Genomic DNA, 23,721 nt, shown 5'->3' with positions numbered 1-23,721 from the left:
TAAATACTCTCCTCTTTAAATTTTGCTAACATACAATTAAAACACTCACAGAAACTTAATTACAAACAGCCAAACAATGTAAATCTTTTAAGTCTTACTTTGTACTTTACAAACTTCCAACTAGAGCTGAGAAGATTGCCCACCATTATACCTAATCTACATTTACTTTAACAGTTTGACAAAGGTATTTCTTCTGTGGGCTGAAGGACCACCAACGTTGGGCCAAACTCTTTTCGGTTAGATGAATTACCATATTTCTGCAAGATGAAGCATTAGCTAGTAAACTTCTATCCAAGGAATGCCTATCCCGTAATAGAATTTTATTATATACAATTTTCCATAGCTTAAACCATTTCAAAATGGCCAAAATTCACAAGGAGAAAAAAATGTTTAAAAACAGGAGAAATAAGCCTCATTATATTCCACAGTACAGTATTAATTCTACAGTAAAATGAAAGCAACTCAACCTTTCCTAAGAAATATAACAGTAGTACAATTAACGAAACCTAGAATTTATAATTCAATCTGCACATATTAGTTTCTGCTTGGGTAATTTAAAAGGTGCACTAAGTTCATTACTTAACCAAGGCTTCAGGTAAGGAAGACATGTAGTTCAACTTTCATTAGTTTCAGACTAACAGAACTGAGGGCAGTAATTAACTTCCTCAAGGTCACATAAATTGTATGCTTAGTCTCCTGACCCTCCTCAAGTACTTGCTTAGTGCTATTTCCACTACTCCACACAATTCACTTTGATGTTATGTGTCACTTTCTCCTGAACAGCCCAAATAATACTATTTGTTTAATGTTCTACGTTTTCAAAAACAAATTTTTATGAACTGATCTTCCAAGTATCTTCCAAGACACTTAAGACATTTCTTAAGACATTTCTTCAGGGCACTACACAAAAAACCCAATCAAGACTTTTGGCAAAAGAAGTACACTAATTAAATATACTTAAATATCAGTTACAACATTCTTATTTCCAACCTTCACAAGAGTTGATTTTGAACTGAAACTTCGTAAGAAGAAAAGCATCTCCTTTATTCACACTACCAAGTTACAGTCTGAATATTTCAAATAGGTGCAAAATCAAAAGACGTAGCTAAGAAAACGTTTTCACTTGGAGGAAGAAGTTCCTTTTTAAAATGTGGTCCAATCATATCCATCACAGTTTCATATTTGAGAACAATGGGGACTAGTGACCAGAATTTTTTTGCACAAGCTCCAAAGAAAAAAAAAGCTTTAAAAGGTTTTTCCAATTTGCTTCTTATAAAGAGTAAGGAGAAAAAACACTTTAATCTAATAGAATATAGATGTGGACAACTTTGGAAGTTCCAGTTAAAAGTTTGATGAATTAAGTCACAATTCAAACATATTAAATGTTCGAAGAACATCTAAGTCATTAACAGTATGGTGCACCAAAAAAGGGCAGAAACGTTTGCTTCGCTTTGTTTCCTTAAAGTCTCCATCCAACTGGAGCTGAGTACTTGCTGCGGATAAAAAATGGTCTGCACATTCCTTCTGCCTCTAGCTAACATTTCCGACCAAAGACAAGAAATGTGTTTAATACAGCCCGGAGTTCAGTTCCTCCTTTTGCGGGGCAAATTTGGAGTAAACTGTCAATGAAGAACTTAAGTAATTTTTAACAAGATTTGCTTTACTTGAAAGTAAGGGTGTACAAACACCTGCCAACACATTTTTGTAACCGAACTGTACTGAGCCACCATCACAACACTGGGTAGCCAAGTATGTACGCCAAGCCTGCAAAGGTAAAATAATGTTTTAATTAAACCTTCAGGGGAAGTAGGGTGTGCACGCCAGGGCCTAATTTGTCATTTAGTAGCTCTCTCCTCAGGACCGAGGTGACGAAAGCCCTCCAGCGATGGTGCCCGGCTCGGGGATGCTGTGGCCAGAGGCGCCCCAGGGAGCGGAGGTCCCAAAGCCGGCCCACGCCAGAGTTTTAACCAACAAAGAGCAAGTCGTGCTCCAAAGCCCCCCGCAGCGGAAGCGACGCCCCCCACCCCGCGACCTCCCGGAGTTCAGGGCCGGGCAGCCGACTCCCGGCCGGGGCCGAGCTCGTGATGCGGGAAACCGGTAGAGGCAAGAACACGAGCCCCAAGAGGGCCCGGCGCCGGGCCGTCGCGTCAGCGCAGCAGAAAAGGAAAACGCCGCGCGAGCGAGGCCCGGCCGAAGCCCCGCCGCCTGGCCCTGTTTCCCCGGGAGCCGCCGGGCACGCAGGACGCGGCGCCGCGCTTTGTTACCGGCTGTGAGAAGCTCCGGCCGCCGCCACCGCCGCCGCCATCGCCCCCGCCCCCGCCCCGGGGCGTCGCTTCGCGGCGGTTCTCTCCTTCCTCGGCCGAGTAGTCGATCTCCCCCTCCTCGGTCTTGAGACGCTTGGCCTGGCTCTCGTACTCCCGGTCCTCCTCGTACGTCTCCCTGGGGGAGGAGGAGGAGGAGGACATGGCGGCGGCCGGAGGGACCAGCGGGAAGGCGGTGGGGGTGGCGCTGAGGTGCGGGCCTCGGATGCCGCCGGCCAGTCCCCGCCGCGGGCAGCGCCTCTTCGGCTGCCGGGCCGTCCGCGGGGGGCGCGCGCCCTGAAGCCCGGTGGATGAGAGCGCGGGCGGGCGGGCTGAGGGGGGCGCCCCGGGAGGAGGCTCCGGAGCGGCCGCTCCCCTTTATTACCGAGCCAACATTCAGCCTCTCCCTCCTCCCCGGTCTCTGCTCCCAGCCCCGGGGAGTGAATCTAAGGCTGGGGACGCGACCGTGGCTTCCGGTCTTCCCTCCTCCCCTAATCCGCTCCCAGCCGTACAAGCCAAGCCTCCGCCCCTCCCTCACTGCCGTCGCGCAGGATCGAATCCAGCCGCAACCCGCGGGAAGCGCCCCCCAGCCAGGTCCTGCTCCCTATTGGCAGGGGAGAAAGCCGACCGGGCTTCCAATTGGCTGGAAGGTCTGTTTGTCAAAAGTCGCCCACGGCCGGGCCTCGCCTGGCTCCCAGCTCCTGAATTCTCCGCCAGCCTGCGAGTCCCAGCAGCACAACGCTCGCCGCGCGCCGCTCTGCAGCCGTTGCGGCCCGGTGGCCGTTGGCGCTGTTAGTCTCTTGCTCCAGGCGAGGCGACCAGTGAATCCCGAGGGGCGACGAGGCGTGCGGTGGGCCCAGGGCTGCGGTTGTTAACCGCCCTCCCGCTGATTTAAATGCTTTTATTCTCTTTTTTCAAAGGAGGATGAAGAGAACCTCTAACATCCCTGAAAACACCCTGCACTGTCATAAAACTTAAAGGAGTGAGGGGAGAAGAGGGTTTAGAAGCATGAGTCTAGCCTTACCCCAGGTTGTGTGCAAAATCTGCTGAAAGTGGGTGGGCTCCCTGTGCGGTTAACAGATTATTCGAGAAGAGCTGTCGACGTGGACTGAACGCCAGCGAGGTGCGAGTCTGTGGGAGACGCTCCCCACAGGCGCCTGTCAATCGGATCGATTATTTGTAATCTGAACCCTTTAATGACAAACCGACTTGTCTGAGTCCCCGCTACTTCCCATCCAAAGTGCCATACTTCATCCTGATTCTTTTCTGGATGATCTATTTCACTTTATGGTTTATTTTCGAAAGCTAACGAAACCCTATCGATTTTTTTCTGTTGGTTCACAGTTCTCTTCCTCTATGGAACCTGGAACCTCTAAGGACTGTCTAAGCTTTAAGTTGCTGTTTTTTTTTTTTTTTTTCCTTCTATAAACAACAGGGCCCTTTATATCTGTCTCTTAAGATGTTCTGTTTTGAAAACGAGGCGCGCTTAAGGACAGGAATTATGCTCTTTTCTCTGTAAACCCAATCCCTGTACAGTCTCCAGCACAATTTAGGTTCTCAACAATGCTTAAAAAGTGGTCGTTCGTAAATGAAGGCCCAGTATACCGTTCAGGAGAGAAACTGGCAAATCTAAAGCAACCTAGTTGTCCTTATGTTCTATTGTCCTTGTCCCTCATTCCTAAATGCGGCCTTCTTTACCTATCAGTGTGATTGTTTCCTCCTTCAGCCCAATTCTTTCCAAAGATATTTCCTCAAAAAAAAAAAAAAAAAAAATTATTGCCGAGAGTGCTTTAACATAAGTGTTTTCGTATTTTATAATTTACATTGTTGATCGTTTTAGAATCCAATTCCAAGCGCTACAATGGTTTGAGAAAGTAAAAAGGGATACAGTTCTGTTTAAAATCTGTTTGTCAGGGATGGTGGGACACATCTATAATCCCAGCAGCTCGGGAAGCTGAAGCAGGATGTTCCCAAGTTCGAAGCCAGCCTCAGCAATTTAGGAAGACCCTGAGCAACTTGGTGAAACTTCTCAAAAAAAAAAAAGGGGGGGGGGGGGGGGCTAGTAATGTGGCTCAGTGGTTAAGGGCCCGGAATTCAATCTCAAAAAATCTGTTTGATTTCAATGTCTCCTGACAATTTGGACTGTAAAGACATTGCCCAGCCAGGAAAACTGAAGACAAGAGTCCAAAATTGAGATCTAAATAACCTGGATTATGTGTTTAGTACCCTTTGCTTTCTTGTAGTGGTCTCAGCCTAAAAGATCAGGAAAGAAGAATAACTGCTTACCACAAGGAAATTCCTTTGATGGAGTGAGGTGGCTGTTCTGAATATATTTTGTTTTGCTCAAAAAAGAAGACTAGGGTTGTAACTTAGTGGTAGAAGGTGTGCTTAGCATAGTTGAGGCCCTGAATTCAATCCCTAGCACCAAGTAAATTAAAAATATAGAAAAGAGGGTTGGGGTTGTGGCTCAGTGGTAGAGCACTTGCCTAGCATGTGTGAGGCACTGGGTTTGATTCTCAGCACCGATATAAATAGAGGTCTATGGACAACTAAAAAAATATTTTGAAAATATAGAAAAGAATCGGTGCTTTGTTGAGAACAGGGTGACATTTGTAAAGTCCCCCCACAGGAAAGGGTGCGCAAACACTAAGGAATGAGAAACTATCTTAATCACCAGGATGCAGGCAGTTGCGACAGCGCCCTCAAGAGCCAATACAGGACAAATAAGACGTTCTGGGCCCGCGGGCTTATCAAGGCTATTAAGAGATACCTGTCCCAGGAACGTGCAGCTGCCCGGGGACCTTAACTATCAAGAACAGGTGGACCTAGCCCCGACTCATCTCCTGCATAGTTCACCCCTTCCCTCCTCCCTTCTTCCTCCAGGACTGTTCAGCTCTGGCGGGACCCAATGAGAATCAAATAGATTGGCGGGACCCAACCAAAGAGGACAAATGTTTAGCTGTTCAAATGTTAACCAATAATATACAGGTCTTTGTGTGTGAATGCTTGAAAATCTATTAAATAGAGTGCTTTCTCACCCCTTGGGGCCACTCCCCACTCAGCCATTGTAGTGGTCTGAGAGGCTGGTTGTGGTCCAAGCTCGAGCTTGCAATAAAACCTCGTTGTGTGTCTTGCATTATCTTTGTGCACTTTGACTCTCTGGGGATCGGTCAATATTGAACCCCAACAGCTTAAAACTGGATTTTTTTTTTAGAAGACACAGTAAAACATTTTGTGAAATACTTGGGAATGACGGCACATAATTCCTTTTGTTAATAAGTATGAGCAACTACTTGTTAATTTTACTTATATTTTCATATGCAAGGTGAATTTAGTTTGAGAGGTCCTGTTCACTCACAACTATGGATTTATAGAGCCTTAAACAAACTTTCCAAGTGTTTCTTATGATGGCGAATATATTTTAAATTCTCAATGTCCTACGAATTATACCAAGTTAAAATGTAACTCTGGGGCTTGGGACACAAGATGGTGGCAGTGGCGCTGGGAAGCGCAAGGCGGAGGCGCAAAACAGGAGATGGAGCAGATCATGTAGTCACATCTTGAGTCTGCTCTGGGCAGTTACTGATACAAGGAGTAACTCGAGCCCCTGTCCATTCCACTGCTGAGCAGTCCACCCACCTATGCTGACCCTTCCTGTGCTGCAGGCCTCCCCCAACTTCTGTGGGACCCTGTGACTCGGGGGTCAGTCCAGCTGCAGAAGAAAACCCTCTCATGCTAGCGTTGCAGACCCCAGAGGGTGAGAGAAAGGGGGTCCTCATTCAGCCTTGAAATCTGTGGGCTCAGCCCCCAAGGAACAGTTCCAAACCTTTTGATTATCAAGGCACTCTGCTGTTGTGTATATATATCCTGTTGCCCCTGCATTTTATCGGCAGATTGTACTGATGAAATCATCATTTACTTTTCCCTTTCCAAATCAACAAAGATGCTATGACTAAGTGTACAATAAAATCGATGTCCCAGTTTTTAAAAAAATGCAACTAAACGCTAATTGGTAAGGAAACTCAGTCTTACCAAACATATGCTGCTGTACTCAGCATTTACTTCACCAAAAGTAAGTAGGAGTCAATATGTACCAGTATTAAACTTTATTCATTTTTTTAGTAACTACTGAGTAAAAAATACATAAAATTTTGAAAGCATTTTTATAGGTCATCAATCAGTTCATTGACCCATGGGTAACATTTCAGGTTATTGCACATAAGTTGTTCAGACACTAACAGTAGGTTCTTTGATAAGGAACAGTTAACTAGCTCAAAACTATAACCTGAAAAGAGCTCAGGAGGAAGGTCATAAGTTATATTCCACATGATTTGACTTAGATGAGATAAAGAAATTACACACTGCCCAATAGTCATAAATGTCTAAGAAAATCAGAAGCAACCTCCTAAATGCATTACCATCTGGAACCTCTTGTGAATTACAGCCTTGTACCTCTGACCAATTTTCTGAGTGCTTGATTAGATTGGATCCTCTTGAGGAAGGTAGGCAGCAACCAAGAACTCTCACTGCTAGGACTCAGAAGTTACAGTAGACCAAACAACAGTCCTAATTCAGGCCTAGAGAAACTGTCAAGGTCCTTCATATCTAACCTCAAATTGTGCTTGTAATTTAAAATTGCACTGCTGACCTATGTAAACTATATGACATTGTAATAGGTGATGAGGGGACTAGAAACTACACACACAGGTCCCTGCCTTCTCAAATCTGCAATCAAGTTAAAGAAACAAGGCACATATCCAAGAGAGACTGCAAGACACATATCTGTAATAATACACATGCAATAATAGCAGCAACCACTTAAAATGGGCTAACTACTAACATGGTCATGTCAATAAATTATGACACAAACCTTCTACCAGAAGCACTATTGTTACTCTGTCCATTATACAATTAAACAGCCCAGGAAAAGTTAAGAAACCTGTCCTACAGCTGTAACTAGTAAACTGGAGAACCAGGATTGAAACCCATGCAATCTGATTGCAGAGCCAGTACTTTTCATCAAAAGAATGATAATTGAATTATTGTACTGATTACTACCATGGGCATATGGACCTAATTCATAGTCACTTATCCTGATACTAATTCATTCACTAATTTCTACGGACAGTTGTAATTCTGAGAAGTGGTGACCAGTTTACAGTTTTCACCATTTTTACTTGTATAAGGAATTCAATTCACTTCTATGTGATATTAAAACTTATAATACACTGTTTTATTATTTTAAATATAGTTTCTATAGAAAAGGCCCAGAAAAGTGTCACCATTTTTCTGATGGATATATTATTGGACTAGAGATGCAAATTGGAGGTTTTCATACCCAAACTCAATTTCTAATATTGCTACTATTTCACTGAATATATAACACTTGTGTTTCCTGCCTTAATTCCTGTAAAAGTCAAAACCTTTTCACCTTACTGTGAGCCACATTTTTAAAGGATTGGAGCAATAGGGGTGCGTTATGATTAAGATCCCATTTAACATAAAATCCAGCTACTCGGAGACCAACCAATTGTTTCTATGAAATTTTGTGAAATCCAAAGCTAGTTATGTCTGATGATACCCCTTTCATTGTTTAATGGAAATCACCAAGAAAGAACACAGTGGTCCCATTGCTGAAAGAGCACTGTGGCTCTGTTGCCCCTTCTATTCAACCCGCCTCTGGTTAGTTATGGTGAAAAACCACAGTTCCGGAAGGATGCACTCTGCAGGAAGTGCCTTGAGCACTATTAACTCCCAGTGTAGTCAAGTGTAACCACAGCTGTATACCCTTTCAAGAACTGCATATACATCTTATTTTCGGGACTCCAGCTTCCACAATATTTGGCCTCTTTTTTAAAAAGTTGTGAAATATCTGAAAAAATAAAATGGATTGTTCTTAGAAGTGCTCATACACCAGATGACAGGTACAATTCAAATTCTTGTTATGTTACCCTTAGTCTTAGAAGTGATAAATTATTTTCACTTCTCTCTCTGACTCATGTGAATTAATAGTACTTTCAATTAAAAAAATAAATTGATTAAAACTTATTCCTCTTTTCTGGTCTTTGATACAGAGACTACTATTAAAAAAAAAGACAAAATATACTAAATATAACATATAACCTAGGTTATATAGATCTCAGCTTTGGACTCTGTCTTCAGCTTTCCTGGCTGGGCATTCTGAATGTCAGGGGACGTTTAAATCAAACAGAACAGATTTCACAGAATTGCATAATTGTTTCCCTTGTTCCTATTTACTTTTCCAAAGTAGTGCAAAATTTTCCTCATTCTTACCCCTACAACTAGAAAATTAATAGGCCGTTTTTACTTAAATACAGAAAAAAACTACATTACTTGTGTAGCCTCTCTTTAGTAGACACAAGTCAGCTATTTGGCTTGACCTTGACCTATGCTGTACAATATGGTGATCACTGGTCTTATGTGGCTATTTAAAGCAATGAAATTTAAATAAAATTTACAATTCAGTGTCCTGATCACAATAGTGATGAAGAACCACATATACAAGGGACATTGGACAGGGTTAGACTGGACTGTAGCACAAGGAATGGTGTATCTCATTCATCTTCCCGTCTTCAGCATCTTGAACATTGCTTGGTACACACTAGGCACTGACCAGATGTTTGTTGATCTGGCTCAAAAAGAAACAAGAAAAAAAAGGATGTAAACTTAGCAAATTATGTCTATGCAGGTGTTTCAAAGACTGGTATATAATTTGATTTACTCTTCATCTATATTTAAATGAGATCATTTTAAAAATACAATTCTACTTTTCAAATAACCTGTTGTGTACTGGATATATCAAAATGTTTCATTTAAATTTGTAAGTTAACCAATTGTAATAAATTAGAGAAGGATTTTAACAAAAGATGTTCCTACTGTGAATATTATCAAAATTCCTTTACAAAGCAAGCAATTTACTCTTTGACTTTAAGCACACCATTATAGGAAACTCAATATTTACACCGAACTGGGGAATTAGGCAAACAAAAATTGTTTTCTTGAAAGATGCTACCACAAAATAATATGTAAATTTAAAAATAAAGATAGCTACCATAACCACTTGGTATCAAAAACTTTGTGGGATAAAGTTACTATTATTACTAATTATAAATAAATAAGCAGAACTATGTAGCCCATATTTGTACTTTTATTGTATAGTATTTATTGTATTTTTTATTGTTTGTTCTACTTAGTTACACATGACAGCAGAAGGCATTTTGATTCATTGCGCACAAATGGAGTACAACTTTTTATTTCTCTGGTTGTGCACGATGTGGAGTCACGCCATTTGTATAATCATACATGTACATAAGGTAATGATGTTTGTCTCATTCCACCATCTTTCCTTCCCCCTTCTCTTCTCCTCCTCTCATTTCCCTCTGTGGGTAGCCCTTTTCTATGTACAAAACAGTGTTACATGGACTACCTTGCTTGATCATCACAGATACCTTATAGGGTAGACAGTAGGCAGGGTAGGATCTTACTGTCTCCATTTGGCAGATGAAGCTTAGAGGGACTAATCTTTTGTCTCTAAATTCTCATCTACTTTTCACTATACTGGTAAAGACATATAAAGTATCTATGATGATGTTATTGGAATTGGAACTCTTAGTTTTTCTGCCCTATTTGCATGGATCTATTTTTAAACAACCTATAATTTGTGGGAGTTAGAATTATTGTTTTATGCCTCTGGAAAAAATGTACCTCGTCACCTGTTAATAGAAGGCCCTTAATAAACATTTGCTAAAATATCAATGAGTACATGAGTGGTTCTAAAAACAAATAGACAATATCAGTAGAAGTTTAGTCACAGAAAAGAGAATTCACCCCAGTTAGTTTAGAAAAGCATTAAAGCACTTAATGAAGGATAGAAAATGTTGGAGTTACTCTCAAAACCATGCCTTAGAACTAGAACCAAAAGAACTGAGGTCTTCCTCATTGAGGAAGCCAACAGCTTCTTCCACAGTCAGCTCCAACTGCACAGGCACCATGGATGCACCATCTATGCTTCTTGGTATTCTCAAAGCTGGCAAGAACACTGGGATCTCTGTTACCAGTGTTACAGAACAAAAACACCCTTTCACAACCATGCCTATCAGAAGAAATAGCTTTCCAGACCATACATACCATACCATATATAGACTTTTATGGTTGGAACCTAAGTATTTACAAAATGAGAGCTGCAAGATTCTGAAGGGTGTAATTTTGGCTTATCAGTCTCTATGGTGCAGAAAGTACTTGAAGAAGAATTAAATAGCTATTGAGTGAATCCTCCTTATACTCTGAGTTCACCTGAAGAAACTGAATGTTTGGTTTAAGTAGATCACACGTTCTGTTGTAACTTGTTTTTTTTTGTTTGTTTGGTTTTTTTTTTTTTTTTTTTTTTTTTCAGTGCTGGGGATTGAACCCAGGACCCTGTGCTTGTGAGACAAGCACTCTACCAACTGAACTATCTCCCCAGCCCCTTGTAACTTGTTTTGTTAGTTGTTTAAGACCAAGCTAGTCAAATTGACCTTGTTCCTATCATTAAGAGTCAGCTGAGGGGGCTGGAGGTATAGCTCAGGAGGTAGAGCGCTTACCGTGCATGCACATAGGCCCTGGGTTCAATCCCTAGCACCACAAAAAAAAAAAAGTCAGTTGAGTTTTATCTCAGCTTGAAAGCAAAGTCTCTAAGGTGGCTTCAGCTGTTCTGACACTGACACCAGAGTGACCAAAGTTAGAAGAATGTTAGTCTACTTGACTGTTTCCATAGTGCAACTTTTTTGCAGAAAGAAGGAAATTTTACAAAATGTTTGCAAATGTTTCTGCATGAATACCTTGTACATTTGCAATTTAGACATAGAACTTTTGTTGTTGCTTCTGCAGATAGTAAGACAAAATCTGGACCTATTAAACTAGGTAGGGCAACAGTTCTACCTATTCAGATTGAGTTATTTTCACACAGAGCATTTCAACTACTCCTCAAACCCCTTCTCTGTCCCACACTTTCCAGCCCTATCGACCAGCTAGAGGGGACACTAAGTGAGAAAAGTCCTATGTATACTACAGAGAGGGGTTCTGAAGGTAAAGGCACCACAAGGCTACTATATGCTCAGAGACAGAAACCATCAGAAGAGAAAAGAAGGGGGAAGAAAACTGAGATTGCCAAAGACAAATTCCACCTACTTCACAACTTTAAAATATTTTCTCTGCCCAGTATTGTAGCAAACAAGGAAATTTACCTATTGGCCTCGATTTTCCACGCTCCATCTTAAAGATTCAAATCTAAATCAGAACAGAATGAGTTAAAGACAAAAGCTCTAGAAATGAAATGAATTGAAGCACCAGTTGCTGTTCACTTTTTTTACTTTGACATTTTAGAGGGATCTAGTTGTGATATGTCAGGCATCACAGTTCAGTTTGGGGACAGATGCAATGATTGATAATCCAGCTGACATCGTTGATGCCTTCTTGAAAGAATTGATTCTCATTCTTAGCCTCCTGCAGCTGTGAAATCAGTTCCCCAATTCTGCTGAAATCATGGAATCTCAGCTAGGGCATAAAGACACTCAGCTCCCTTGCAGCTATGTGTGGCCATGCAACAAAGTTTTTGCCAATCAAATATGAGAATAGATGTGTGCTGAGACAGTTTCTACCATGCACAACACTGTAAGGCATGGCCAGGTACCTGGATGCTTTCCATGGAATGTGGCCACACCTCCCTTGGACCACACACTCCCAGATGTTACATAAGACAGACAAACTTCTTCTTTGCTTGTACACCTTATTTTGAGATCTCCTGGTTATCACAGTTTTTAGTATGCAGCGAACATGTCTATGGTAAGCCTCCAGGGAGTGGATCTGGACTGCTGGAAACCACAGCCTGGTTTCTATATATTCTCATATTTTCCATTTTTGAATTCTCTAATTATTTAAAAACCCATTGTTTCATTCATTAGTTTGTTAATAATTTTGAATCCCTGTTAAATAAAGCAACAACCAGTGCTTCTTCCTAAAGAGTTTTTTTCTTCCCGAATGAAAGGAAGAGCCATATCTGTGCCCTGAGACTGTTATTTTACTATCCTCTGCAGATAATTCTAGCAGACTGTGATAGTAAAAGTAACAGTCCTTAAGTCATTAGGTATATGAAAACTATAAGAATCAATCACAGCATAGTGATTTTATGGAAACATAAAGCTTTCTGTGCTGTCATCTGCCCCAGTGAAGTCAAATACATTCAGTTAGTTACTTCATGTTTTTCCACTCCTACTCCTCCCTTTCCATTCCACAAACATTTATAATTTACATTTTCAACCTGACCCTGAGGTGGGGACTGACACAAGGATGCATGGATATAATCACAACATTGCCTGTCTCTATGCCAAGTGCTCTAAAAGAAGGCTAAGGCAATGGTTACACCTATCCCCCTCAGGCTTACATGACATTTCAGAGTGGTATTATAATGAGACGGCAAAGATATATCTTTTCTGTTCCTGAAAGCACACTATCTATTCAAAAAACTAAAATTGGCCAGGTATGTAATCCCAGCTACTCAGGGGGTTAAGGCAGGACGATCCCAAATTTGAGGCCAACCTGGGCAACTCACTCTGTCTCAAAATAAAAAAATAAAAAGGACTCCCCAGTCCCCAGTGGTACAGTACCCCTGGGTCCAATATCCAGTATAATAACATCATCATCATCAACATCATTATCATTATAGAAAAAACTGACAGCTATAATCCTCCCCCAGCACCATTCTTCCCACTTAGAAAATGATAGCATTAGAAACTATAATCAAAGGTAGACTTTAATTCTGACAAACTGTAATGTGTTTTACCAAAGTTAGTGTTTATAAGGCCTGTGCTACACCAACTACAAGAACCATACAGGGCCTGGGGAGATACTCAGTTGGTAGAGTGCTTGCCTTGCATGCACAAGGCCCTGGGTTCGATCCCCAGCACCCAAAAAAAAAAACAAACAAAAAACAAAAACAAAAACAAAAAAACTTTGTCAAAGTAATTTTACTTAAGAGAATTTGTAGAAACCATAAGCATAACAAAGTAACATTAAGGGTAGAGGAATCATTAAATTATCAAGTAGATTAGATGTACTAAGGAATAATTATAAGAATCGTGTAATAAAGAATGTGTAATAAAGAATAACTTTTAAAAGCTTAACACAATAACAATTGTGTGTGTGTGTGTGTGTGTGTGTGTGTGTTTATATCAGAGTTTATGGCACCACTGACATTTTGGACCAGATAATCTTTTACTGAGAGCGAGCTGTACAATTCAGAATGTTTAACATCTTTGGACTCTATCCCCTACGTTCCATTAGCACCACCTACACATAGTAGTTTCAATCATAAATGTCTCCAGACATTCCAACTCTCCCCTAGGACACAAGAGCACCCCCAGTTAAGAACCACAGGTGTATGCTCCACCTATGTAAAATGTATGTGTGTATGGACAAAGCTGGAAGGAAATTTGAAAATTTTTAAAAGAACATTTTAGATAAGATGATGAAGTTTTTGAAACTTTTAAGCAGTCTTCTTAATATATTTCTCAGTAACAATATTAGGGGAGTAAAATTAAAACTGAGTACTATTATGATTTACAAACTCTTCTGAGGAGAGTTAATCTTTAAAGATTGATACATGTTTCCATTAAAAATAATTTTTATCTTCCCACAATAATTATCATCAAAAGAAACATTTTTAGATGATCGTGAAATCATTTTTAAAAAACCATAAACCAAATTTATTAGATATGAAAAATGAAAAAAAAAAAAAACCCAAACAGTGAGACCTAAGAAAGGGAGTGAAAAAGAAAGCCATACACTGATAGCTTTCTCAGTGCATTCTTTCCCAATGACAGAACAATACCTAGAAAGGAAACCAAAGCATTGATCCTTCTCCAAATACATCCTTTCCAAGTGACAGTACAATGGGCCCCTGAAGGGAAAGAGACAAGCACTGAACCTTCACCCGAGACCCTCCATTCTTCTCCAAGTAAAAATATTGCCCAATAAAAACTAATTTTCAAATTCTCATGAAGCTGTTTCTTGATTGCCCAAACTGATATGATCACTAGCCCACCCCTCAAAAATAACCTGTATAAACCCAGTCCCTTTCTTTGTTCAGTGGCTCATTTTCCACCAGGAAAGTGGATCCACGACACCATTTCATGTGTGAGACTTCCTGTTCCTGTGTGAGACTTCATTTCTGAATAAACAGCTGAGATGATTCGTGAGATTTGAGTCCTGCCCGGTCTTTTTGTGCTCACAAAACTGGTATGTGATTCAGATGAAGAACAGAGTGACTCATTAATATTGACATGATTCCCATTCTGCCGAATGCTTCTTGGAGCCTGCCCAAATTCAGAACTACCACTAATTCTGAAGAAAATTAAAAAAAAAAAAAAAATGAACTCAGAATTTATTTAATCACTGACAACCAACATGGAATTTGAGTAAGCTAAATGTATGTTTGGCATCAATGAGAAAGTTCCTTAAAACATTTGACAAGTCCCAATTTTATTATTTTTTAAAGTATTAAGGATTACAGCATGTAATATTTGCAGGACACAGTGTTCATTCCCTTATGTAATGGATGTGAGCACAAGAAACAACCTCAATCATGAGCATGTGCTGAGTAATATAAGTATGTAATATAGAAAAAAAGAGAATGGAGGCTACTCTAACATCATTGGAATATGAAAGTACAAAAACATTGTTGACATATAACCTTTATGTTCCTTGCTCCATTCAAAAAGGTGAACTTGTTTTGCAAGTCCCAATAACGTTATTCTGAGAAGCAGCTGACCCAGTGAACCTGAACCATGGCAGAGGGGCAGGTGTGAATGGTCAACACACACCCTCTTTTGTTCTGGGGTACATATTTAAATCAATAAACAAGGACAGAGCTACCTGATGCTTGACTTGAAGAGTTATGCCTTGAGGCTTGGGGAATTTGTAGACTGAGGTAGAAAGGAAAAGGGAGAAGATTATGAGCAGGAATCTGGAGAGAGTGGAGAGGAAGTGTGGGGAGCAGGCTATGCCCTGTTCAAAGTTACTCCATGATGTATAGAACAGTAGTTTTCAGACTGTGCCCTGAGTGGTTCCATTTTTTAAAGCAGTAGTTTGCCGTAAGCTACTCCATTTTGAGAGCAATTGCTAGGGTAGATTGACTGTACACCTTATCCAAGTAAACAACCACCATCTGCCTGGCACAACCATAAGGTACAAACTGACAAATTAATTGTGCTAATAAAAATGACCACCTGTGAACTTATGGAATTAATCAGAAGCACATGAATGTGTGGGCGTATCAAACTCATAACAGAAAACCAGGCCCATGAGCTTATCAAACACACAAGACCATCAAATGAAGCCACTTCCTCATCTGAGACTCATAAAAGGAGGAGCACCCTGAGAATTAGACACAGAGGCACACTGATTCTGTCACCTGGTCACCTGTCACAAACCTGCCCAGTAAAATCACTGCAACAATGAACCTCTAATTCTCTGTCCTACGGCTTCAGGTTTCTCTGCCCAGGTGGACCACACACCAGCCCACTCCAATATCTCAAGGTGACATTCTGAAACTGCTGACAGTCAAGACCCTGGCCTAGAATAAGTTCTGTGCTTTAACGACTCTGTGCCCTGAACAAGTTCTTTGTCTTTTCTGACCACTTGCAGTTACTCTTTGCATTTGGTATCTGTTCTCTGCCTTTGCTCTCATTTCAGCCTCCTGAGCCCCCCTGCAGCCGCCCTAACCCATTCTTAGTCTTTCTGTTCTCTCTCTCTCTCCCTCTCTCCTTCACCCTTTCCACATATTTGTATAAAATATGATGTGCGACTTGAGTGTTACAGATAATAGTAGTTAAGATTAAACTGGGCTTATGACTATCAAGTGACCCACCCGATCAGGTTCATTGAAATGCAACCACTAAAAGAGGTATAGCCTGTGAATTGATTGTTATTCAACAAGTTCTGACATTGTGGAAAGATACAAACATGTTTGGTCTATGTTAATGGCATAACTAGTTCATGGCTGGAAGACATGGCCCCTCACCCCTCCACCTCTACCCCAAATAGTTTGGTCCTCTGGATCCATTAGGTCTTGGTGAAAAGCAATTAAAAGTTGAAGAAATGCTTTCATTCTGTTGTCAAACTCCTTGCATCTGGTGCTGTTTTGAGACCCAGGTAGTTAATGATGGAGAGGGCTTGGGGGCATAATCTTCATTTCTGTATGGGCAGAGCAAAATAAGTACAGCAGAAAGCAGCAAAGTAGAAATGACATGGGCTGCTTCATCAACAGGGTTAGTGCCTGAATTAAACATGGTTGGAACAGGGGACTCCTACCCAGACAGATGACCACCCCAGGAACAGAAGCAGACTTGTTCTAAGAGCATTTTAAAAATCCAATCACAACTCCCAGGTGACCTGGTGAAGATTTTGTGACAGGACATTATTGAAGTCTCTTAGGTAAAGCATTCATTGTTAATGTGACTTTTTTTTTTTTTGGTTCCAATGGGCTGACTAGGTGTGGGAACATTGAGATCACTCCACCGATTCCCAGACTTATATATCATAGTTGTCACTTATTTGATAAAATAAATATTTCAGAGAATTGGAGGGAGATCAGTAAAGTGAGGAAAAGGGACCAGGAGGAGGGAGGAGGAAAGGGAAAAGAGAAATGCTGGGGAATGATAATGACCAAATTATGTGGTTATATTGTGTACATGTACGAAAATGCAACAACTAATCCCACCATTTTGTACAACTATAGTGCACTAATAAAAATATGGAAAAACAAATAATTCAGAAAAGTTGACTATAAATAAAATGTTAAGTAGAATGTAAAATAAATCCCTATTTTCTTGTACATTATTTAGGTATCATTATATAATCAGTCACCAGTCAATTCTTTTCTAGTGGATGGAAAGTTCCAATAAACTGTACTAAATTTTTCTGATAATGAAGGGCATTAAGATGATAATTAGGATAGAGAAGTTTGGGCACTGCAACCAACAGGGACATCTTCCACCATTAGCCACTGCCATCTTTACGTCTCCCAGATTTTTATTTTTCTTTTGTGGTGCTGAGGATCAAACCTAGGGCCTTGCACTTGCTAGGCAAGCACTTTGCCACTGAGCTACACCCCAGCCCACAGCTATTAGATTTTCAAGCTGGTGTTTATGAAGTCTAAAGAGTAAGCCAGTCATAACATCACTTCTGCAGGTACCATGATCATCACTCCAAGAAATTTACTTAGAACTGCATAGAACAAATGGTTCTGTGTTGATTCTGAAAGTGTAGAATATTTTGTATTGAATGATGTATTATTCTCTGTCAGGAACCATACCAGCACACAAAGGCAAGATCTAGTCTATCCACGGTAAATGAGCCCAGAATGGATAGCCCTCACTTCTTAACAGTCTGGGCCCTACATCCCTGATGAAAGAACTCTTCTCTCCTGTGAGGAACCCAGTCCCCATGTCTCAATTGAGGCTGAAATCTCCACAAGGGACACAAGGCAATCATCACAAGGGTGGGCAAGTGACCCAAGCAAACCAAGCACAGTTCCCCATTTCCCTGACCTCATTGCTTCAGAGATATGTATGTGACCAAGCAGAACATATCAGAATTATCCCCAGAAGTTTCTTGTCAGAGCTTTTAGGAGAGACTGTACTTTTTATAGTGTATGCTAAGCTAGGAATATAGGAATGTGGGACAGAATAAAACTGCAAGAGGTTATCAGAGCTAGAAAAAAGGGAAACAGACTTGATGCTATTATTTGAGACCCTGGGTTCAGCTATGTCTGAAGCCAGATCTGTGCTAATGCCCTCTCTTCTCTTTCTTTTTTGTCATTTATTGGTTTTCCTTCTACCATCCACTCAGAAGCAGTAGGCTTAATTGTTCCAATATATACCAATTTACCCAGTTCATCAGAAATAAAATCCCCCACCATTTTCCATTCTGGATTCCTAAGGTTTCTTCCAGGCAGCATTGAAACAACTGATAAGACAATAAAAAATATGCAAACGCATGACTCATTATCTTTGTTAACTTTGACCCAAAGTTAGAGAGAGAGAGAGGACAGGTGGGAAGTACCTACAATTGCTCTCAAGCCAGCTGGGTCTAAATGATTTTTTTCATATAATACAAATTCTTATCCCATGATATTACTGTTTTTCTGTGGTCAAAATCACTTCCAGGACTCCTCTCCAGATAGCCCCCAAGGTTCAGGTTTCTGGACCACTGATCATTTTGCCCCTAATTGTTGCTTGTTTCATTTACATATGGTCTTATCATTCTCATAAAGAGGGTGTTCCATTGCCAGAACCACTAGAAGGAGCGCAAACTAGCTCACTGTGGCTTGAATGAAATTTAAATCACACCACGTTGATTTTCCACTGTATTCTTGGCTCTCTTTGCTTTGACACCCACATTCCTATGGATGTTTTGCAGTTTCTACCCGTTTCCTTGTTTTGTCTCTCTTACCAAATTTCTGGATGACATGTTCATTTGGCCCTGAATTTTCCAATTTAAATGAGTTTACTTCTACAAACTAATCTAGATCACTTTTCTTCCTTCTACATAAAAGACCCTCTCTGAACTTCTTCTTTAAGTCAAAATTGTCCTTTTGTCTAATTGTCCATTTTCCTGAACCTTCCCTCCAACTCTCATGGGTCAATAAATTTCCTCTTTGGTTAAATGTTTGGTTGGGTTTCTTTCGCTAATAAATGATTTGCACTCCTGCCACAGTCAGATTTACTATTCAATGTTTCTCAGGGGTTTTTATTCTGACAATTACTGGGATACTCACTACCATAAATCCTGGAATTCAAAATCAGGTCAATTAGAAGAAGGAAAGAAAACTTAATAGGGTGACCACACTCCTGTGCCTCCTCTCAAACACCAGTAAAGTAGGAGTAAAATAACCTACAATAAAAAAATGAATTAGCTCCCCAAAACAGGTTGAAGAGGAAATAGGAATAAACAATATCTAACAAATTTAAGGAAGATGGAAAAATGAATGCAGAGTGAAAACAGAAGAGAGGAGATTAAAATTTAAGCCTCTCAGAGGGAGATTTAAATGAGCAAGAGCTAAAAAATGAAAGTCTTAGTGCTTGAGGAAACAAGAATCACAAAAGGTAAAAGTGAAGGTGTGACTCTAAAATTAATGGGATTGGTGGCCTCAGTGTGGAAAATGATTGGACCTCCAGTTTCTCATCAACTTTTAAGCAGCCAAATAAGTACTCCCTTCTTGGCTCACTGCTCCACAGCAGAAGGGGAATTCATACATATTCTGAGTAAATTAACTCCAGAGACTCTGGAGACTTGAATACTAAGCCATAGGGAAGGCAAAGACAAGTCACAGAGATGAAAACTGGAGTCTTGTGTAAGAAACTACATGCTGAACCATGGAGGTTTTGTTGTTGTTATTCTTTTTAGATATACTGGACCATGGAGGTTTGAGGCATGTTGTTTTCCTGCTCTCAGAATGCCAGCAACCGAGCATACACCTATGGCCTCCCTACCCAACCAATTAGATTGTTCTCTGGAGAAACTGGACATTCCCAGGAAGAAAGACCTTCAGACATTTTAGGTTCCCCAATAAGAAGACTGGCTAATCTCTCAATCATCCTACAGAAAAGTTCCTTCAGCAATACTCCTTGCCAACGCACCTGGAGCTTCCAAGGAGCTTCAATATGCATTGGTCTTAAAAATTCATGGCTAGCCAAGCATCCCAGGTATTTGAAGAAAGTGTGCAGCACAGAAATCTGATCCCAAAACAGAGAAAAATGAAATTCAACCTCAGAAGCCAGAGAGTTCTTGACACTCAAAAGAACCAACTCTAGTCATAATTCCTATTCATAAGGTTGTTCGATCAGAAGAGTTAGCCCTACCATGTGCACAGTCTCATATCAATTAGGATTCTATCCAACCACAAGTAACAAAATCAGACTACAGTGGTTTAAATAACTAGCAATTTATTTTTGTCACAGAACAAGAAGTTAGAAGTAGCCATTGGAGTTTCAGGAATCATATTCTATTCAAGTCTACATAGGAAAAGATGGAGCCAAAGTTGGTGCCAACTATACCTGCCCCCCCTGAATCACCTTACTGGCCAGAACCATGTCTTGTGGCTTCACATTTGACTGAGAAATCTATGCCTGGTGAACCCATTGCTGCCCAAACAGAATTAGGGTCATCCAACCAAAAAGAAAAAGAAAAATGGGGGCTGGATTGTGGCTCAGTGGTACAGTGCTTGCCTAGCATGTGTAAGGCACTGGGTTCGATTCTATAAATCGAACATATAAATAAATGAATAAAATAAAGATCTATCAACATCTTTAAAAGTTTTTTAAAAAAGAAAAAGAGAATTATCACCTAATATTTAGGTGATAATTTATGCTAGCAGTATTTATCACAGCTTCAAACCATATTGTACAGTGGAATGTACACTTTCATGGAACTTGGTGCCTAGCATAAGATCATAAATGATTTTTAGGTGGCAGTGTATGAGAGGAAAGATCTGAAAAATGTTTGTGAACCTAACAGTGGAGATTTTGTTGTCTTTGTCTTCCAAACTACAAGGGTTTAGCCTATTTCTGACATCACTTAACTGTTTTTCCTATAGTAATGCCTAGGTAGAATCTATGATAGTGCGAAGTATGAGGTAAAGACAATACATTCATGTAACATTTTTCAGTCTCATTTCCCACCTCTGGCTTCAGCTTTGAGTTTCTACACACCTTGTTGTATATGGTGAACACTGACTTACCAGTGGCATCAAGAACAGCATGACCGTGCTTGCCATAAGAACTTTCATAGGTGAATATATGCAATTAATATCTATGGTAAGTTCCAAATGTGGCTACAAGAAGCATTTTCTAGGTTCAAATGTGAATATTGTGCATCAACAGCTCCCATTCTCTCATTCAACAAACAGGCTGTGGTGAAAACTTATTTGGCTACATCCTTCTGAAACTCAGATACAGAGATCTTTGTTTTATTTCTATTAACAAGGGCGAGAATAATGCCTGGGAGATAATAGGGCTCAGTAAATATATTTTAGTGAGTGAATCTCTTGACTTCTTTTCTCTTTACCTCCCTATTCCACCTTCCATTTCTTTGCAAAAGAAAACCTCAAAGAGCCAGTCACATAAGGGATTTTGTCACAAAAGATAGAACTGCTCCCTGTTCCTATTCTGTGTTATGGCATTTCCACTCTTCACAATCAGTAAAAGGGTATTATTAGTCGTATACAGGTAGTTGGATGTCTAGAAGTTTTAAAATCATACCTAAAATGTATGATGAAGGAAAACAATTTGCAGAGTCTTTATGTCTGCTCCTCCTGCTAGTCATGGTTGTTTGTAAATGGGCCCTTCCTGACCTCTGCCACAGGTAAATACTCCTGTGTTCTATAGGTTGAAGTTTTAAGGCAGGGAGTGAGGTGGTGAGGACAGATTGTATTTAGAAGGCAAAGTAAGACATAGATTTGAAGCAGGGCATTTTAAACAGCCTTGCTTTTTCTCATCCTGGTCCCAGTCCCTAGCAGCCACCCACTCATCTTGATCAGCTCGACTCATTCTCAAGAATTATGTACTAATTATCCTTCATGTACAAGGTTACATACTAAGTATGTCAGAGAATTTAATATGAGCAAACCACAGTCCTCATTTGTCTTCTGAGAGATTATCTAGAATAAGTAAAATATGTACACAATGATGATTTTTTTAAACTTGCTACCTTACAAATGTCACAAGAGTTTTTAAAGGCAGCAAACCAAAACTTTTTTATGGTCCTATCTCCTGAATGCTATGTAAGCTTCTCTCATATTCCAAGAGCAACTTCCTTAGGATTAGTGATTTGTCACTTAAAGGAATATGCCATTCACCATCAAAGACATAGACACTAAATATGGAAAAATAAAAATGATTCATTCATTCATTACAGTTGTAGAAATATGGGAAAATTTTCCCCAATAGTTTTTTTTGTTTTTTGTTTTTTTTCTCTTGTGGTGTTTGGAATTAAACCCAGGGCCTCATGCTTGTGAGGCAAGCACTCTACCAACTGAGCTATATCTCCAGCCACCTCCAGTGGTTCTTTTTGTTGTTTTAATATTTTTAGTTGTAGATCGACACAAAACATTTATTTATCTTTATGTGGTGCCGAGGATGGACCCCAATGCCTCACATGTGTGAGGCAAGTGCTCTACCACTGAGCCACAATCCCAGCCCCCCAATAGTTTTAATTTACATTGCCATTATATAAGGGTGTCTCGGTTTTTTTCATGTTTAAATTAAAAAGGTTAAATTGTTGTCATACACAACCAAGCTCTAGGGACTGATTCCCAAGTTAGCCCAGCTCATCTCTGAATTAATCTCCTGAGGATCTAAGAACTCTATAGAGTCCCACAGAGCATTATCAACTTTACATGATCATAGCAACATAGTTTTAAACCTTCTGAGGATTTTTATGTATCATATATAACATGAAAGAAAGTTTTAAAGTGCTGTCAAACCCTTAAAGGTGAAGTGCTCATAGAACTGTCTTCTCGGGACCTGTCGTGGGATTTTTTTCCCCCATCCTTTTGACATTGATAACAATCTCAAATGGGTCCACTGTCAGTTAACTAGACAGGAAGTTTTGTTAGGTAAACAGATGTTATCAGTAGTATGATCTACTAATTTACCCATGATCATTACCTGATTACTTGCCTTTAAAATTTACCAATCTGAGCCAAGGGTCCTCCAATTGTCTGACTCTAGTAATACCAGGATACAAACCTCTTGGCCTTTGGCAGCCAGTAAACCTCTCCTGTTAATATGACCAGAAGTGTATGATTCTTGGTGATATCACAGAGTATCCTTATGTCATTCTTGGAGGAAAGGAGGACAGAAAAACACCATGTCCCTGAAGTACTCCTCTCTGTTCCCAAGAACATAGCCAAGGTAAGGGAACAATGAGAGCAAGTCTGGTCCAGAATGTCCAGATAAATACTATCTCACAGGGGTTTTCTCTTGTGTATGCTGGGAAATAGGGCAAGTCGGTGTTATCTGTGGAAAACTGCTGTTTTGCATGTATACCAAGCTCCTTGGAATACTGGTCACACTCAGGACAAGGTGTTATCACTGCTTCTCTAATGTAACTTATAAAAACCCCTCCCTGCAGTAACGGCTGCTGAGCAGCTCTGCCAAGAGACTAAGCCCTCATCCTGCCAGTCTCCACCAAATGCAGCATCATGAGGGACAGAGGTGCTACTTTCTGGCAAAGCACCAGAGATACTCTGAAAAACAGAGGTGCTACTTCTTTTCCATTCTGTCACCACTGAACCTTCCCTGTAAGCATTTTTCTATAAAGCCTATGTCTCCCATTTCATCTCCCAGTTTCCCAGCACCTTGTCCAT

General features: G+C 40.3%; 1 protein-coding gene across 3 annotated transcripts in view; it reads right to left on the bottom strand.

Moving 5' to 3' along the window:
• The window catches only part of HNRNPLL (heterogeneous nuclear ribonucleoprotein L like), a 36,363-nt gene extending 33,515 nt beyond the window's left edge, over positions 1–2,848 (bottom strand). The window contains exon 1 of one of the 3 annotated variants that reach the window (XM_079109586.1): positions 2,265–2,848. In XM_079109586.1, the coding sequence (XP_078965712.1) occupies positions 2,265–2,465 (201 nt within the window). In that variant the 5' untranslated portion in view covers positions 2,466–2,848. The remainder of the gene's footprint in view (positions 1–2,264) is intronic. The other 2 variants (XM_079109585.1, XM_079109584.1) reach the window with 2 other exon arrangements.
• Positions 2,849–23,721: the final 20,873 nt, after the last annotated feature.

The sequence above is a fragment of the Sciurus vulgaris genome (genome assembly GCF_902686455.1).
Source record: "Sciurus vulgaris genome assembly, chromosome: 14".
NCBI classification, from domain to species: domain Eukaryota; kingdom Metazoa; phylum Chordata; class Mammalia; order Rodentia; family Sciuridae; genus Sciurus; species Sciurus vulgaris.
Note: the sequence above shows the minus strand (reverse complement) of the source record. Positions and strands in the feature narration are given on the sequence as shown.